The following is a 17,413-nucleotide window of genomic DNA, read 5'->3' on the forward strand; positions in this document are numbered from 1 at the left end:
CACCCTTTGTGAGGGGTTGTGGGTGGTTGTCTGCAAAAGCCTGTTTTTCCTTCTTGGCTGGGATTTCCCCCATCAGCTCCTCCTTTCTTTGAGTTTTTAAAAATTACTGTTATTGTAAGGGGTATATTTCCTGATAGGGGAGGAGGGCACCAAGGGAGGGCCTGGCTCCGCTCTGGGAAGGCGGGACAAGATTCTCGCCGTTGGTTATTCGGAAAGTCCTTCTGGTTGTAACTGGGAAGACGGTGGCTTCAGCTCCTTCTGGAGGCAAAACAGGTGGCATCTCTTAGCCCTGCCCTCCCCTAGTGCTTTCAGCCGAAGAAGCTCAAATGATATACACACGCTCGCAGCCCCCTTCCTCCCCACATCCTGCACAAAACCAGACAAACAGGGCCCAGCGCTCTGATCAGACTCTTTTTATTGTCTTTCTTATGAATGGGTCCCAGATGGCAAGGGAAGAGCTGGCTCCTGGCTTCTAGGCCAATTTCTCAGGGAGCCCCATGCATCATTGCTGAGAGGGAAGAGACTCTTCCCTGCTCCTCTCCGCTCAGCCCTCATTCACCAAGGGGAGGGGCTCTTGCTCAGGCTCCGGGCCCAGGGACACGCCCTTCCCCATGGAATTTCTGGTAGCTCATCAAAGGTCATCTTGGTTCCTAGAGACAGAGGGGTGGGGGGGGGGAGAGAGAGAGAGAGAGAGAGAGAGAGAGAGGCTGGTTTGTAAGGTGCTGGTCGGGACAAACAGGACCCAGTGGGGATGCACCTCATTTCTGGTCAGCCTCTCTCCCGATCCAGCTCTCCTACAGAGCCTGGCCCCTCTGTTATGTCATCTGTCTTCATCCTTTGTCACCTGTGCTCCAGGAGTCCTCTCTTCCTCCTTACTCACGGGGTCCCTTCCTTTTGACACTTCCCCCAGAGGACCTCTCTGCCTTCCTAGTTTTAATCATCCCGTGGCCCATGCTCCCTAGCCCTCCACTCTCATTTTTTGCCATCCCCAGCCCCTACCTCTCCACGCTTCTGTCCTGGCCTTTGGCTCTAGCTCCGGCTCTGGCTCCGGCTCCGGCTCCGGCCAGGGCCCCGGGAGCCCCGAGAGCTGCCGGAGCCTCTCGAAGAGTTGCTGCCGGCTGTGGAACAGGTGCTGGTGCCCTGGCCCCGGGACAGGAAGCTTGGTCGGCTGTAGGGGAGCCAGGCCTCTTCTGCAGCACGAGACAGAGGGGCATTTGGGCCCAGGCAGGGGGAGAACATCGCTGCTTGCCCCCGTGCCCCCCTAACCGCCATCCCAGCTCTGGAAGCAGAGTTGAGGGCAGACCATCCTGGGGGCTGAGGAGAAGCAGAGCGCACAGCCCATGGCCTTTACATAACACGTGCTCAGAAACCCGTGGGGAACTCCCACGCAGAGAGGGCCTTGGGAAAGGAGGGACAGAGCGTCCGGCCCCCTCTCTTTTCTCCTCTGGGCTTCAGTCCTGGGAACGGATACAACTTGGGAACTTAAGGGGATTTTGCTCAAAGAGAGCTGGAGAGACAAGTGTCTTTGATGTTGAGCAAATGTTGACCTCCTCCCAGCTGGAGGTCAGGGGTGAGCTGGGTTGAAAATGAGTGCATCAGTGGCACGGTCCGTACCACCCTGTTAGGCTCCAGTCGCAGCGCCCACCCTCTTGTGCAGCAGGGGCCCTCCTTACCATCCAGGTGCGGGCCCCGCCAGGCCCCCAGGGGCCCGGCCTGCGCCACTCTCCTCTCCCCACTGTGTTCCCGCTCCCGTTCCAAGGAGGACATGCTGCCTGCCACCCTCAGCCCCAGGGCCCAGCTTGCCTCTTCCTCCGGTGGCGGCAAGGGAGGGGGCGGCAAGTCTGGGGAGAGACCTGTTTTCAGCGCTCTCCTGCTTCTCCCTATACGGGCCTTTCTCCCACTCCCACTCCCCGGCGTCAGAGGGCGCTGAACGAGCAGCCCAAGGTTTGGGTCCACTCGCTCCCTCCTCCAACCCGCAGAGCTCAACCTTGGTTATCTGCCTGCTTCCCCTACTGTCACCACCTCCCAGGCTCACGGCCCCCTCACCCCCAGGACTGTGCTCCCGCCGGTAGGGAAGAGCCTTGGGTTTCTTCCGGATTCGGGCACGGGGCCCGTGAAGTGGAGGAGTCATCTCCCCAGGCGCCTGCCGGGTTCTCCCTGTGGCATTGGGAGATGGGGGTAGGAGCGGGTAAGAGAGTGGATCAAGAAAGGGGCTTAGGGGCTTCCCTGGTGGCGCAGTGGTTGAGAATCCGCCTGCCAATGCAGGGGACACGGGTTCGAGCCCTGGTCTGGGAAGATCCCACAGGCCACGGAACAATTGAGCCCGTGCGCCACAACTACTGAAGTCCGCGCGCCTAGAGCCCATGCTCCACAAGAGAAGCCACTGCAATGAGAACCCCGCACACCGCAACGAAGAGTAGCCCCCGCTCGCCACAACTATAGAAAGCCCACGCACAGCAACAAAGACCCAATGCAGCCAAAAATAAATAAATAAATAAAGTTATTTTAAAAAAAAAAAAAAGAAAGGGGCTTGAGGGTGAAGGGGAAACAAGCTTCCGGGAGGTGGGGAGGTGGAGGCCAGTTGAGGGGTCTACAGACTCACCTGGGGCACTGCTGGCTGTACTAGCGGCAGCGCTGGGGCTGTGATGGAGGGCCGTGGGGTCAGCACCCAGGTCAGCAGGCCTCCCTTCACGGCTACTCAGCGTGGGCTGGGATACACTGAGAGGGGAACTTGGCCCAAGGGGCGCCCTCCTGCAATGACATGAGGCTTCATTTGTTCGCTCAACAGACAGTAAGTGCCTATTGTGTGCCAGGCACCATGCTAAACAATCAACCTAACACTCAGATGAATAAGACACAGCTCGTCCTCCACAAGGCGCCCATGCTCGTGGAATACGAGGAAAGCCAACTTTGAAATGCCCCAGGAAGCTTGCAGAGTCCCTCCAATGAGTGTCGGGAGTGAGAGACCTTGCCAGCCTCCACATTTCTCCCCAAATCACACTTGCACCCTGATACAGCCATGAGACCTCTGGGCCCCAGATTCATCCATCCATCTGGTCACCCACCCATTCACCCACTGGATAGATATGTACGGAGGGCCTGTAACATGCAAGGTACTATACACCTCCCTACCTGGGCGTCTGGTGGAGATGGGGAATGTCAGTGGGGGGCTGGGGAGGGTCAGGAGGTGAGGGGGTAAGAGTGGCTGTGGACTGCTGTCCATAGGAAGGTGTGGGAGAGGGGGTTTCCCCTCGGGACGGAGGGACCAAGCACCCCCCGCTGGTGCTGGGCTCTGCCACGTGGCTCCTCTCGGGCACTGGTGGGCCCCACTCTTCCGGCTCTGAGCTGGGGGCAAAGAGGCAGGAGGGCGGGGTGACTGAGTAGCTTCATACCCTCCCTTTGGCCTTCCGCTGCCCCCTTCCCTTCTTCTCCCAGCATCTTTGCCCTCCGCTGACAGGAGGCCCTGGGCTGGTCCCACGTGTACAGGGCATCTGCAGGCGAGGCGCATCCTTACCGGCCCTCCAGCGCCTCCTCAGGCCCCTCTAGGCAGCTCAGTTCACAGGAAGGGGGCGGGGGTGGCAGCGCTTCTGGCCAGTTGAGAGAGGGCATCTGTACAGGTTTCCCCAGAAGCTTTACTTTGCCCCCCCTGGCTCCTGAGGAGAGCAGGATGGGGCCACAGCAAGATACAGGCAGGAAAGAGGCAGAGGTGAGGCGCGTCAGAAAGGAGTGCTGGGCTAGGTCCCAGAAGGGAGGGTGGAGGATACTCTTTGGGGAAGATGCTGCTCAGGGCTAAAATGGGGGTGTTGGGAACTGGAGTCCTACCACTGTCCCCCTGGCTCCATTCTGGAGGAGCATACTGGCTCCAGTCGCCTGGCTCCCCTGAGGGATGTGGAGGGAACCCCCCGTGGAAGGTCTGCAGCTCCTCGCCGGCCAGGTCAATGGTGCTGTAGACAGGACCCTCAGCAGAGGCGGCAGCTCCCCGGGCCGTCTGAGCCAGGTAAAGGGAGATCCCTGCTTCTGAGGGGGAGAAAGAGGGAGGCCCGGGGAGGAGACGGGGCAGAGACAGAAAAATAGAGGACAACAGGAGAATGGAGGGCACAAGGGGATGCCGCCTCTTCCCCTATCCCAATCCGGGGTAAAGGTAAGGCATGAGAGAGGCTCCCCCAACTCACAGCCTCCCAAGGATCACGCAGCCTCAGCAAGACTGGGACCCCTTGGCCCCCTTCAGTTTGCCCCAGCCGGTCGGGAGGAGAGAGGGTGCAGGGCCTCCTGGTGTACCCCTGAGGGAAGCAGAACTCCTCACCATTGTAATATCTGTCGTCTGGGTCAGGATTGCTGGGGCAGCAGCTTCCCCTGGGTTCCTGGGCCGAGGGGCTGCGAGATGAGTGCGGCCACGAGTCTGCCAGCCACGGGTAAGGAGCAGGGCCGAGGCCCATTGGTGGCCTGAGGGACAGCAGGTGAACGCTGGGGACAGAGAGCCTGAAGAGGCCAGCGAAGTAAGGGAGGCAGGGGTAATGGGAGCTGGAGGACAGTAACGGTGAGTGTGGCGGTGAGAGGAGGGCGGAGGTCAGCACGGGGAGGCAGCTGGGCCTGGGACGAAGGGAGTGGCCTCATCCTGGGGAGATGAGCTAAGAGAATTACCTGGAACTGGCTGCCGACAGGCCCTCTGAGTGTGGGAAGGACACTGGGGAAGACGACGGGGAGAGTGTGAGAAGCGCGGCTACCTGGGGTCCGAACCCCTCCCCTCCCCCACCCCGGGGGCAGAGATGTCTTACCTGCAGGTGTGTAAGCAAAGGAGGCTTCCGAAAAGGAACCCGTGAGAGAAAGAAGAGGGGAAATGGGGAGAAAAGTCAGAAATATCCATATTCTGGTCCACTCCTTGGGCGTGGTCCTAATTCCACCACTCAGGTTGTGACCAATTTCACAGGAGTTGGTCACCTGTGAAACCCTAGACCAATTTCATCGGAATTCCTAGGGGTGCGACTCAGGCATCAGTAATTTTCTAAAGCTCCCCAAGTGACTCCTGGTAGCGAAGATTGAGAACCTCTGAACTAAGAGACCTCGCATCTCTCCGGACACGCCCCTTCCCAGGGAGAAGCAGAACTCAAGTCTCCTCCTTTCAGCGGGTCCCCCCTTTCCATCCAGACCCCGCCTGACAATTTATCGCCTGGGATCCTGGCCACACTCCCTCTGCCAGCCCCCGACCCCCAGGAAGTGAGTTTCCGCCCCCCGCCCCCCAGACTTGCCCCTTCTCTACTGAGGCTGACCGCAAAGCCTGCTCCTTCCCGAGGCATTTTAAGGACAAATCTCACTCCTCTCAGCAAACTCAGGTCCCGCCCCGCCCCCTCTGGGCCCCGATCTTCCCCGTCACCCCACCCCCCAAGCCCAGGTCCCGACAGCTCTCGGTTCCATCTTGGGCACCCGGCCCCTGTCCAAGGGGCTGAGTTCCCGTGCGACCCCTCGCCCGACGCCGCTCCGGGAGCTGTTGAGCCCCTCCTCCTCTCTTTCCATCCTCCCCGCCTCCCTCCCTGGGGGGGCGGGATCTCCAGGCTCCGCCCACTCCAAGGCCCTCCTTTCCATCTCCGGGACGCCCTTGTGCCCCCCGGCCCGCGCTGCCCCCGGGCCGGGCTCTCACCCGTGTAGTGACTGAGCTCCTTGCGCTGCCTCTGGCGCCGGTAGAGGGCGGCGCAGAGCCCAAGGAGCAGCGCCCCGCACGCGGCGCCGCTGCCCGCGAGGAAGGCGGGCTCCCGCAGCACCCTCGCCAGCCGCTCCGCCAGCCCTGGGCCCGCCTCGAGCCCAGGCTCCAGTTCCGGCGGAGACGCTGTGGGGGTCAGAGAGGTGAGGGGAGTAGAGGCACCGCTACCCCAGGACCCCCCTTAACTCCCAGCCCCGCCCTCCCACCCCCTCCGGACTCACGCAGCTGCACCGACACCGGGGCACTGGCCACGCCCACGCCCGCGCTGGTGGCCGCCGCGACCTGGATCCGGTAGAGGAGACCGGGCAGCAGTCCCCGGAACACCGCCGAGCGCGCCCAGCCTGACGCGGACCGATTGAGGTGGAAGCGGCTCTCATTGCCCAGGCACCAGATCTGGGGAGGCCGAGACCCGGGTTTAGAGATTCAGAAGTGGCTTCTGGCCTCACGGGGAAACTTGAAGCTCTGAATGGTAGAAGGGGCTTAGCCGGGCGTAATTCAACTCAGAGAGGGCACTCTGAAACCTCTCTCCTCTTCCCCCAGCCTCGTCTCCAGTCCCAGAGCCAGTCCTAGGTTCCCTCCTCCCGAATCCTAACCCCTCCATCCTCCCTCTCCCTCCACTCCCCAGCCCGCCCACCTCCTCAACCCCTGCACCTGGTATTCCTTGATGACCCCATTTTGCTGGGAGGGGAGCGGAGGGTCCCAAGACACAGTGATACTGCTGTTGCCGTCACCCCCCAAGGCCACTGCCACTCCCTGGGGGGGACCACTGGGGGCTGGGCCAGGGTGAAGCATGGTGAGAAGGACACAGACAGTCATTGCAAGTTGCCCCTCCTGCCCCAACCTTCCTCATCCTCCCAGTTCTAACATCTTAGGGAAGTGAGATGCATCCCCCCTTCCCACCGGCTCCTTGCTCTCCCCAGGCAAACCTTCATCCTCCCCCACTCCTTCTTCCCTCTTGTCCACCCATCAGCTCTGGGTCCCACCCCCTTACCCTCCTCAGGAATGCTCCTGGTCACCAAGGGGCTTTCAGCCCCCAGCCCCTCCTGGCCTTGGGCTTGAACCTTGATCTGAATTTGAGTCCCTGGGGGGAGTCCTCTTAGCACAGTACTTTGCTGGTTTGGGGACTGTAGGTCCAGCACTGACCAGCTTCCCCCATCAGGACCTGCTACCCTCCAAGACACCCGGAAACCTTGTACCAGCTGGACTGGGCCATCTACCTGTGGGAGACAGGACAAAGCACACCAGGGGGAGAGCTGGAGCCACGTAAGTCCTCCAGTCCCAGCCCCTCCTCCACTCACCCATCTTCCCCAGCCACTCACCTCGCACTCTCCCATACCAATTCTTGGAGGCCCTTTTGTCCCCCATCATCATCTCCACCCTTAGCCTCATCCCTAGGCCACACTCACAGTCCAGGACACCTGCAGGGTCCGGGGCCCAAGGACTACGGGCTCCTGCAGACGCACAGCCACTTCAGCCAGTCCCCGCTGGCCTCTCCACGGGTCCTCCTCCACTGGCCCGGATGGGTTGCTGTCTATTGACCAAAGAGCCCACTCAGCAGGGGCCTCCGGGACAGGGAGTCAGGACTGAGAGTGCGAGTATGTTCCACCTCTGCCCTGCCCCACAGACCACTACTTAGTACTTTGAAGCACATCCCAGGGTCAGGAACAGGCTGGTCAGAGGAAGAGCTTCCAGAGGTGGGCCAGGGTGTCCAGCTAACATGAGTATTCTTTCTGCATGGCTACATATGCGCCCTTTAAAGGCCCTGTTCCTCATCTCTCACATGAAGATGACCCCCCAAGTTTCCTTCTACTTATAATCTGCGTTATCTGTGGGTAAAGCCTCAGAAGTGAGGAGCTACCAACATGACTGAATCAATCTTCCTCTCTTTCTCTCTCTCCTCTTCTCTTGTTCCCTCAGTGAAAGGAAAGCATGACCACCTATTCCAGGCCGGGCCACCAGGACAGACCTGGAACCAGGCAGGTGCTATGGTTTGTGGGGAGGGGGCGCTCTGCCATGTTGCACGTTATACCCATGATCCAGAGACCCTGACCTTACTCACCCTGGGTGCGGACGGGCTTGGAGACGGGGCTGGGCTCACTGAGGCCCCAGGTTCCCACGGCTCGCACCAGGAACAGGTAGATGGTATTGGGCTGCAGGCCACTGACAGTGTGTGTCTCCAGCTGCACGCCGTCTGCCACCGTCCGCCACATGTTGCCAGAGGCTTGACTACAACAAGAATGAGGTGACAGAGCTGTCCGAGCCCAACCTGTCTATTTCATCTCATCCATTCTCTGTCACCCCCTACTACCTCCTCACCCTGGCAAACCTCTCACCACAACAGCAAAGCCTTTAAGGACACAGGGGCCCCTCCTGGTAACTTTCCATGTTTGCATTCAAAACCTTCTCCTTACCTGAAGGCCTCTATCACATAAGAGGTGACTGTGGCCCCAGCTTGTGGGTTAGGCTTCCAGGTCAGGGTAATGCTGTTCTTGGTAATGTCAGTGACCACTGGTTGCGAGGGAGGCCCCGGAGGGGTACTGTGTTCTGTAGGGGGGTCTGGTGATACTCCCCAGTCTTCTGCAGTGAGGAGATAATCTTTGAGTAGAAGGATGGGGAAAAGATGGCCCCAGCGTAACCTTCCTCCTTCCCAGAGGAGCTGTGGCGCTGTGACAGTGGTGATGGTGGAGGGGGGACATAGTGAACTAACCCCTGCTCACATGTGCCTCCCAAGGGCACCACTTCTGTCCTCCTTTTCCCCACCACCATGGCCATGGCATTTGGAAGATAAAATCAGTCCTGGGGTTTGGGGAGGTACTGGCCACCTTTGAAGCAGGTTTGGAGAAGGGTGCTGGCAAAACAAGGGAACAAAGGAAAAACTCACCCCGCTTCCTCAGCCAGCCACTCCAGGTGGCCTCCCCTGTGGAACTCTTGGCCACACAGCTATAGAATCCCATGTGCATCTCCTGCAGGAGAGGGTGGAGGACTGGCAAACTGGGAGTGGAGCAAGGTAGGCCGAAGGAGTGGAGGTGGGTATACGGAAGGATGGGGAGGATGCTGTCCACTCTAGGTGGTCTGAGAGCAGAGGGGCAGAGGTGGAGTTCAAGCTGCAGCAGGTACTGGAGTTGGGCATGTGGACCACGTGGCCATTCTCAGTTACTTGGGCCCCAGGAGTGAGACTCACCTGCACACTGGCAATGTGCAGGGTACCGTTGGCCATTAGGTTGAGCTGGACGTCATCCCCGTGCAGCCACTGCCCATCCTTCTTCCACTGGACACTAGGTTGAGGGTTCCCAGTCACTCTGCATGGCAGCCACACAGAGGAGCCAAGTGCCAGCGTCTGATTGGCTGGTCCCTGGAGGATGATGGGAGGCAGCCCATCCAGGGAGGCTGAGAGAGGAAGAACTTGGGCACCTCAGGCGAGGGTCCTGGGTTCAGGCAACCAGCCCCTTGTCCTCATCTCTGCTCCTTCACTTCCCCTCCCCTGGATATTGCAGGGGGGCTTCCATAACTATCTGTTGTCTGTGTGTGGGATCAGCCATCTACTAGTGGCTTCTGTACCTGATTTCCAAACTTCAAGGACATGTCTCAGGAACATGCCTCTCCCCTTGCAGACATATTACAGCGAATCCAAGAAAAACAGATCTCTTTAAGCCATGATTTCCTTCCAGGCCGTGAGTCCAGCCCTGTCTCCATGGGCACGTACCTCCTTTCACCTCCAACAGAGCCTTGGCCAAGATGCTGCCGGCCACACTGACAGCCTGGCACACGTAGTAGCCAGCATCCCCGCTCTGCACTTCAGCGATGCTGAGCTGGCCTCTGGGAGAGACTGAGAAGCGCCCCGTGGGCTGAAGTGACTGACTGGGGAATAGCAGGGCCTGGGGACAGAGCAAGCAACCAAGCCACCTGGCAGCTGGCAGGGAGAGCTCCCCATTCTCACCAACCCCAGGATCCAGAGAATTCCTAAGCTTCTAGTTCATACTCTGTCCAAAGCCAGTGTTGTGACCTTAGGCAAACTAGTTAACCCTATTCACAAGAATAAGGGAGTTTTATTAGATGATTTGGGGGGTGCACATCCCGGCTCTACCAGTCAGGAAACTGAGCAAGCTATTTAACCTTCCTGAGCCCCAATTTCCCCAGATTTGACTCTTAGAGGATACTTACGAGGATTCAGTCAAGTGATTACCTGAAACCCTTTCAATACATTGGATGATAAATGTTAAGTGCTTTCCCCTTCTTTCTGGCTTTAACATTTTACGTTAGATACACAGAAGGTAAGGAAGCGTTTTAATGACATCATGCTGAGCCCCTGACTGACACTTGTTCCCACCCTCTACTACCATCAGCATTTTGATTCATTTAAGAATCTAATTAAAATGCAGCAGTCCCCAGTGCTAGAGAAGATGCTGGAAAATTGTGGCTGTGGATTTGCAACGAGGCAGTGGGTGGCCTGGTTTCCCAGTGGGATGGGGTTAATGAGACTTATTTTATTCTTCTACTGACCCTGTTTCTCTCACTTGCTGGCACAACTCCCTCCCCTTGGAGGGAGTTACTTGTGTTGTAACTTCAGTTCATGTTCATTCCAATTCTATATGCTGAGATTTGCTTGCTGAGGTTGAGGGGTGTCTGTGAGCTCCCCCTGGTGGAAGTCCTTTGTAATTAGAAAAGCGTGTAATGTTCTACCCTGAGCAGCTTTGGTACAGTACTCGCTTTCCAGAGCAGAATGTTAAAGCCCAGACCCCAGGCGTGGGGAGGAGGAAGGAGCTAATTGGATCTGCTACATCCTCAGGACAGCCTTGCCCAAAACAGAAAGATTCTCCAAGAAAATACAGGACTGTTCCCTACCACCAAAACATATTATCATATGTTCCAGGCCTTTTATATTCACTATCTTATTTAATCCTCCCAAATAACTTGCACAGGTTTCTGGAAGGAAAGCTAAGACTGAACCCCAGAGAGAAGTTTGCAGAATGTAGAAGGAGGACGGCTGAGACCCAGAGGAGAAGCTGGTGGGAAGGCCTGTGGAGCTGGCCACCTACTTGACTTCCCTCCTTTTGCCAGAAGATGGCAGGCGGGGGGTTTCCTTTGGTCTCGCACTGGAAAGCTATGCTCTCTCCAGGAGCCGCCATCTGGTCCTGGGGCTGGGTCACCAGCTGGGGTGGGACTGGGAAGGGGAGGGGAGATAAAGGAACAGGGAGTCAGGGGTACTAAGAAGGGAGACAGGAAACAGGAGAGAGACGCCTGAGCTTGGCTTAAGCAGGAGCAGATGTCCGTCTTTTGCTCAAGCCTGCTTAGCTTTCCCATCCTTCCTCTCCTTCCAGAAGTCTCAGGGGATGCACTCATATCTCCTGCTCTGTCCTTTCTCCTCATTCTCCACCTCCACCCATCCTCCGTCTTCCCTCGTCTCATCCCTGCTGCAGGCAGTCCCAGGTGGGGCCCTCACCGTGAACACTGAGGGAGCCGGATGCTTCGGCGCGGCCCACGCTGTTCTCCGCCACACAGGTGTAAGTCCCCTCATCTTCAGCGCTCACACGCCCGATCCAAAGGCTGTGGTCGCTCCGGATCTCATACCTGCTCCACCCCCCACCCCCAGGCTGGATTGGCCACAGCTACACACCCTTTCTCACCCACCCCAGGACAGACACCAGGATCAGGGTACATAAGGACAAGGTAGACCTCAACAGGGACAGAAGCTGCTACCCATGGACCCATGAACGGGGGTGGGGACTGGTTAGCGCAGGGGCCACAGGCTCTGGGGAACAGACTTCTCTGTGCCAGCAAGTGAGAGGCATCTGCCTTCCTGTCCCCCCGCCCCGCCCCAGCTTTCTAGGGCTGGGTATGTTCTTGAGCTGATTGGGTCTCCTCACAGGCGGTAGGAGGGGGCTTCTCACCTGCCTGTGGGCAGTTCCCCATCCTCCTTGCGCCAGCGTAGACGAGGCGGGGGATCCCCCTGCACCTCACATGGGAAGTCCACGGGGGCATCAGCCAGGACCACCTGATTCACTGGTCTACGCAGGAATGAGGGACGCTCTGTGCAGAGTGAGTGAGTGAGTAGTCAGGAGGTCAGCTCAGTTACTCACTCCCCAGGCTACACACTCCCATAACTCCACAACCCCACGTGCCTACCCAGGACCACAAGTTTGGCTGCCCCACTCTCCCGTTCTCCTGCCATGTTGGAGGCCACGCACACATACATCCCTGCATCACTCTTGAGCGTATGTGACATCATCAGCTTCCCTCCACGGAGCTGCAGAGTAATAATGGAAACTTTGATCCTTTATAGCCATCAAAGCCTATTTGTTTATCTGATCCTCACAGCAAGCCAATGAAGAAGACCAGTGAATTTGACCCACTTATCAGATAAGGAATCCTTGAGTGATTTGCGCAAGGTGGGGGCTCAAGTGTATCATTTCTCCCACAGCCCAGACCACCTCCCACCAGTCCCTGGGGCATCATAATCCCCACCTTCTTACACTGATTCCGTCCTACCTCTGCTGATTTATCCCCCACTCAGTAGCTGACTCTCAGCCTCTGGTTAGCTAATACCCCAATTTCAAATCTCTTGTCTTATCGCCTCCAGGTCATTCCCCCCGGCCCCTCCAAGACCTTTAGACTCAGGCCTTCCTCCTCTGACACATGTCCCAGACCCCTAGCCTAGGGCTTCGCCCCTCAGGATGTCCCTGGCCCCGACCCTGGCTCCCGGTCGGATCCCCAGCCGTGGCCCCACCCCTCACCGTGATCCTTCCCTCCTCCTCCTTGAGTCTAGCACCATCCTTCTTCCAGGACACGGAAGGCTCTGGGTGGCCGCGGGGGGGCACGCATTCCATTACCGCGGGCTCCCCCACGGCCGCCACCACGTTCCCAGGAGACTGCCGGAAATCATCGCGGAGGACTGGAGAGAGGGAGAGCGAGAGCGAGAGCGAGAGCGAGAGAGAGAGAGAGAGAGAGAGAGAATGAATGACCACGGGAATAAATAGGGTGTGGGGTGACATAACTGGGTGAGGACATAGGAAAGTGTTTTGGGGAGAGATGGATCACCACAGACCGCAGACCGGAACTCTTCCCGGGTTGCGACAACACCAGGCCCACTTCCTCATCCGACCAAAGCGAGGGCTTTAGAGACCAAAGGTCTTAGTCCCAAAGGGAAGCTGCTGAATGGGTTGAGATTGGGCCTGGCTCTGGATGGGATTACCCGGTGCCCTCCCGTCTTCCCGAGGCTCTGGAAGCAACCAGGAGACTCCTACCTGCCACTTCTAGAGAGGCGTTTCTACTAGCCGCCGCTCCCAGGTAGTTGCGCGCCACGCAAGTGTAGACACCCTCGTCCGGCCGCGCGCGGCGCCCATGCACGATGCGCGGGAAGAAGAGGGCGCCGCTGGGCAGAAGCAGGCGGTGTGCGCGCGGGTCCTCGCGCGCGGTGGACACGCGCGCCCCATTCTTGTACCACTCGATGTTGGGCCGCGGCCGGCCCTCCGCGCGGCAGGGCAGCGTGGCCGGCTCGCCTCGGGAGACCAGCAGATCTGGCGGCTGCTCCACGATGCGCGGCATCGCGTCCTCCGGCCCGACCTTTGACCCTGAGGGGGGTGGGGGGCGCAGAGCATTCAGACCCGGAAACCGGGAGAAAGATCGAATCTCCAGAGAGAAGAAAGATCCCCTCCTGCCCACCCTCTCTGTGTGTAGGGTCGAGTATCTCCTTCGGGACAGGTGCCCCGCACGTTCTTAGGCTGGAAAGAAGATGCCTGTGGACAGGCAGATCAGTAGAGGAATCTGGACACCTGCTCCTAGGCCGGCTTTCTAGGCCGGCTAACGACGCCAGCCTCCTGCCAAGCTGAAGTGCAGAGTGACTGGCCCACGGCTTGGCAAGTAGACCGCGCCTCTAGCCGACTGGTTTTCAGTCTCCCACCCGCGCTGGTTCACAGACCTGTGAACAACCATAAGCGGTGCACCAGCGCCGACAATTTGTTCTTCGCCCCCGCGCGGTCCCGGACCAGCGATATGGAGACTGTGGCCCAGCCTGGGGCCCCCCCTTAGGAAAGGGAAGAAGTGAATGATGGGCTGAGGGCTAGGACTCCTTATCCTGGAGCCCGTGAATAGGCACAGTGCCCTCTTACTGACACCCCACAGATAATCACGTTTCTGGGTCCTGTGAAGTCACGCGAATTGAACGCAAATGATGGTGGAATAGTGAGTAACGCTCCTTTTCTAAGAGGGCATAGTTTTCAACAGATTATTCTACAGGTTGATAATAGTTAAGAAAGGCTAAGAATCATTGAGAGAGGAATTCCTCACTTTCCTTGGTCACTCAGATCCGTTCACCCGCATGTCTACTCCTGCCCCTCACTTGGCCTACAGATTTCTGCTCGCTTCTTCTTCTGCAGTTTGGGATCCAGGATCCTCGAGCGGGTTGAGCTCAGACGCCCACCCCCAGATTCGTCAAAAATGGATTTGTAACCTATGGCCAGTAGGCGTCGCTGCCGCCTCGCGTAACCTGGTGTCCTTAAATAACCAGGGACAGCCCCGTGCTTCTGTTCTCTGCCTCCCTCCCCCGCCCCCGCCCCCAACGCCCCACCCCACCCCCAGTTCCAAAATCCGCGGGGACCTCTTGCTTCCAGCCTCTGTACGGGATTGGGTTTCATTTCTCAGCCCCGTCTCTTAAGAAGTTCTAGTGGAGACAAAGCTGCACGGGTTGCCCCGTGCTGCTGCTGTCCTGGGGAGAGGGTACCTAACTGGTTAGGGACAAGAAGATCGGTTTCCCTCCCACTTAGGGAAGGAAGGAATTTTTCTCGATTTCCTCCCTTTCAGATGGAAACCTCTGCTTCTCACTCGTTTCTTCTCCTCCATCCCATTCCAGTCCCCGTTTAGGCAGACCAGACCCCACGTGAGCGACCCTAGAGTGGATAAGAGCTCAAGGGGTGTCGTGGAAGCGACCGGGGCTGGAATCTCAGACGCTGACACTTCCTAGCTGTCAGAACTAGGGCGAATTATTGAACTTGTCTGGGTCGAAGTTTCTTTACCTGTAATGTGGCACTGGTGGTAGGGTTGTCACAAGACCAGAGTGTATGTAAAGCACTTGGAAGAAGACTCCATGAATGTGGCTATTCTACTTTTAGTTAAGGGCTCTTCCTCCCTGGCCCACCTTACCTTATCTTGACCTCTACAGTCTCTACCTGAATCAGATTCTTCCAGGCCCCAAAATTCCCTTTCCCCCCTTCACATGGCCTTTGGGTGTAATGGAAGTTGGTTTGTTATTGCCAAGCTTTACGTTGCTTTCGTGACCATTAGGATACTATTCATCCGCTCTGAGTTTGTTTTCTCAGTCACAAAATGTGACCATCAACGCACCTCTTTGAATTTTCGAGTTTGAATGAGACGATGTGTGGTGTAAACACTGTAAGAGTGCTGGGGGAGCAGAGGCGCGTCTGGGTGTCCGTGAGAAGGGCTCTGTGCTTAACCTCCTGGGAATCTAAGAGGGTCAGGAGGTTGGAGAATCCCATCTCATTCCCCATCTCCTTCCTCCTTGCTCCCTCCATACAAACCACACCCTTCTCATCGGCTCTTTCCCCCTAATTCCTGTAGACACAGCTGCAGGCGTCCTTTCCCTGGAATTTCTTCCCTGTCATTCCCAGTGTCAGGAGATGCTTCGACAGCAGCTAATGAATAGCTAATGACCATGCTAATGAGGCTCTGGCGCTCCTCCCCCAGCACCTGGAGTACCCCACTCACAAACACACATCCATTGCCTGGGTCTCCTTTCTTGCCACCTTGGAGTCCCCAGCACGGTGCTGGTAGATTCGAGCGGGTAGAGGCGGAGGGATGAAGGCTGTGCCCAGAGGGGGATCAACAGCAAAGTCGTTCAGGGCTGCGGGAGTTCCCAATGCTGCCGGCAGGGGGCGCAATTGGCCCTCTCCCCAGGCTCCGGCAGATCTACTCTCGCCGCCTCCCCGCAGCGCTAGGGGAAAGCGCGCTGTCTCAATCATTTATTAATCACCGTAATTAGCGGTAATGACCTCCCAGCCAGCGCTGCCCGCCCGCCGCAGCTCTGCCGGGGTGAGCCGGCGGTGAGTTCTACCTCTGAGGGGCAAACTTCTAAGTTTCCCTGAAATGGTCGCCGCCTCTGTCGCCTTCTGTAGCAAACACATTTAACATTTTGGCGTCATCACCCTCGTCCTAAGTGAGTTCTTGGAAAACTTAGGGTCCCGAACGGAAACCTGTTACCTGGGTGGGTCACCGAGTGGCCCGGCTTGGCCCAGGCCCTCCAGCGACCGCGCCCCCTCCTCTACCCTCCGTGCTGTGGGTCCCGGCCTCTCTTACTCAGGTTCTTCTCACCTGGGGTGGCCGTGGACATCGGTTGGGGAGGAGAGGAGTGGTGGACTCAGCTGCCAACTCCTCCCAAGCCCTCGATCTCCCGCCGATATCCCCACTCAGGTGCTTTAAGCCCCAAACTAGCCATTGGTCCCCACCACCCGGGAGGCGTGGGAGGGAGTAGCTGGGTCCCGAACCTTGGGGCAGGAGCGCTTTGGACTCCCCGTCCATGCCGCCCTCCCACCTTACCCCATCCCTGGATCCGAAGTCCCCGTGGCGCAGGGTCTCACCGTTGAGATAAGGATCGCCGGGGGTCAGCTGGCTTTGGTTGAGCGTCGCCACCGAGGAGTTGAAGCCAAAGAGCAGGTCGCTGGAGTTGGAGATGTCTCCGCCCAAGGAGTCCGCGAACAAGTTCATCTGCAGCAGCGTTTTAAGCAGGTAGCGCAGCATGGCGCGACCCGACTGGGACCGGGGCTGGGGGCTCGGGGCCCAGCCCCTGGGTCTGAGACCCGCGGGCCGGGAGCCGTAAGCCCCTCTACAGCTTCTGCGCGCTGTCCCAGCCACGGTGCCGCTCTCCTGCCGGCGCGCCTGGGTACCGCGCGTGCCTCCGCGTGCCCTCCTCCTTCCCTCGTCCTTCTCTCTCCAACCCGCCGTGCCCGGGTCCCCCGGGAGCTGGGCGGGCAGAAAGCAGGTGCCACGCGGATCACCGCGTAATTAAGGGATTAATCCGCCGCCTTCCACCCTCCCACCCCCACCCCGACGGCCATTAGCAGGGCCAGAGACTAGAGTCGCGTCGCGCGCGAGATGCGGAGTCCCCGCCCCGCGCCCCGAGTCCCGCGTCGGTTCTGGACACCTCGGGAGAGTTTCCCTCCTTTCTCAAAGCACCCAAGATGAGGGATGAGGCTCTTTCGGACTCTGCCCTTCTGCCTGACTTCAAAGGAGGAATCCCTCCTCTCTTTTCCTCTTTTAGGAAACTGAGGCAAAGGGCCAGACCGTTCCTCTAGCTCTCCAAGTCCTGGCTTCCACTTCCTCCCAAGTCCCCGGGCTTTGCTGCGGGAGTGCGGACGGCTGGCGTGGTTTGGGGCGGGAGTTGGAAGTGGGTGGAGAATAATTCCGCGGTGCGTCCACCCCTTTGCCCAGCAGTCGCCTGGTTTGCAGCCGAGAGACCGGGGGATGAGGTGGCGCGTCTTGACCGGGGAGTCCTTGCCCCAGACGCACCACTAATCTAGTAGTTCCTGAGGATACTCAACAGGGATAAAACTGGAGGCGGAAAGCCCAGGGAAACCCAGGCATCTCGCATCTATCGGCATGCTTTTGCATTACTTTGCTCTGACATATTTTATTAAATTGTCTCACCTTTCGGAGGAGACTGAAGGGGAGCCAGGGAGTCTGGGGCTAAGACAAAGAGAGCAATATTGTTCC

General features: G+C 58.3%; 1 protein-coding gene and 1 long non-coding RNA gene across 2 annotated transcripts; one reads left to right on the plus strand and one right to left on the minus strand.

Moving 5' to 3' along the window:
• Nucleotides 1-398: 398 nt before the first annotated feature.
• Nucleotides 399-16,470, minus strand: ROBO3 (roundabout guidance receptor 3). Its single transcript, XM_060017116.1, has 28 exons — nt 16,282-16,470; nt 12,937-13,263; nt 12,427-12,584; nt 11,819-11,939; nt 11,584-11,722; nt 11,136-11,263; nt 10,732-10,856; nt 9,399-9,570; nt 8,877-9,082; nt 8,577-8,658; nt 8,107-8,272; nt 7,755-7,921; nt 7,102-7,226; nt 6,687-6,912; nt 6,347-6,468; nt 5,917-6,088; nt 5,636-5,821; nt 4,776-4,799; nt 4,642-4,684; nt 4,304-4,443; nt 3,823-4,017; nt 3,515-3,653; nt 3,133-3,345; nt 2,603-2,751; nt 2,047-2,157; nt 1,674-1,841; nt 1,000-1,190; nt 399-650 (listed from the first exon to the last, which is right to left on the minus strand). Exons 1-27 carry the CDS (start codon nt 16,439-16,441, stop codon nt 1,030-1,032), a joined length of 4,125 nt encoding a protein of 1,374 aa, XP_059873099.1. The 5' UTR covers nt 16,442-16,470; the 3' UTR covers nt 399-650; nt 1,000-1,029.
• LOC132428916 (uncharacterized) lies at nt 6,866-11,182 on the plus strand. Its single transcript, XR_009520257.1, has 3 exons — nt 6,866-6,958; nt 7,613-7,675; nt 11,117-11,182. It is a non-coding gene; the product is annotated as an uncharacterized lncRNA (long non-coding RNA).
• Nucleotides 16,471-17,413: the final 943 nt, after the last annotated feature.

The sequence above is a fragment of the Delphinus delphis genome, chromosome 8 (assembly GCF_949987515.2).
Source record: "Delphinus delphis chromosome 8, mDelDel1.2, whole genome shotgun sequence".
Taxonomy (NCBI): Eukaryota; Metazoa; Chordata; class Mammalia; order Artiodactyla; family Delphinidae; genus Delphinus; species Delphinus delphis.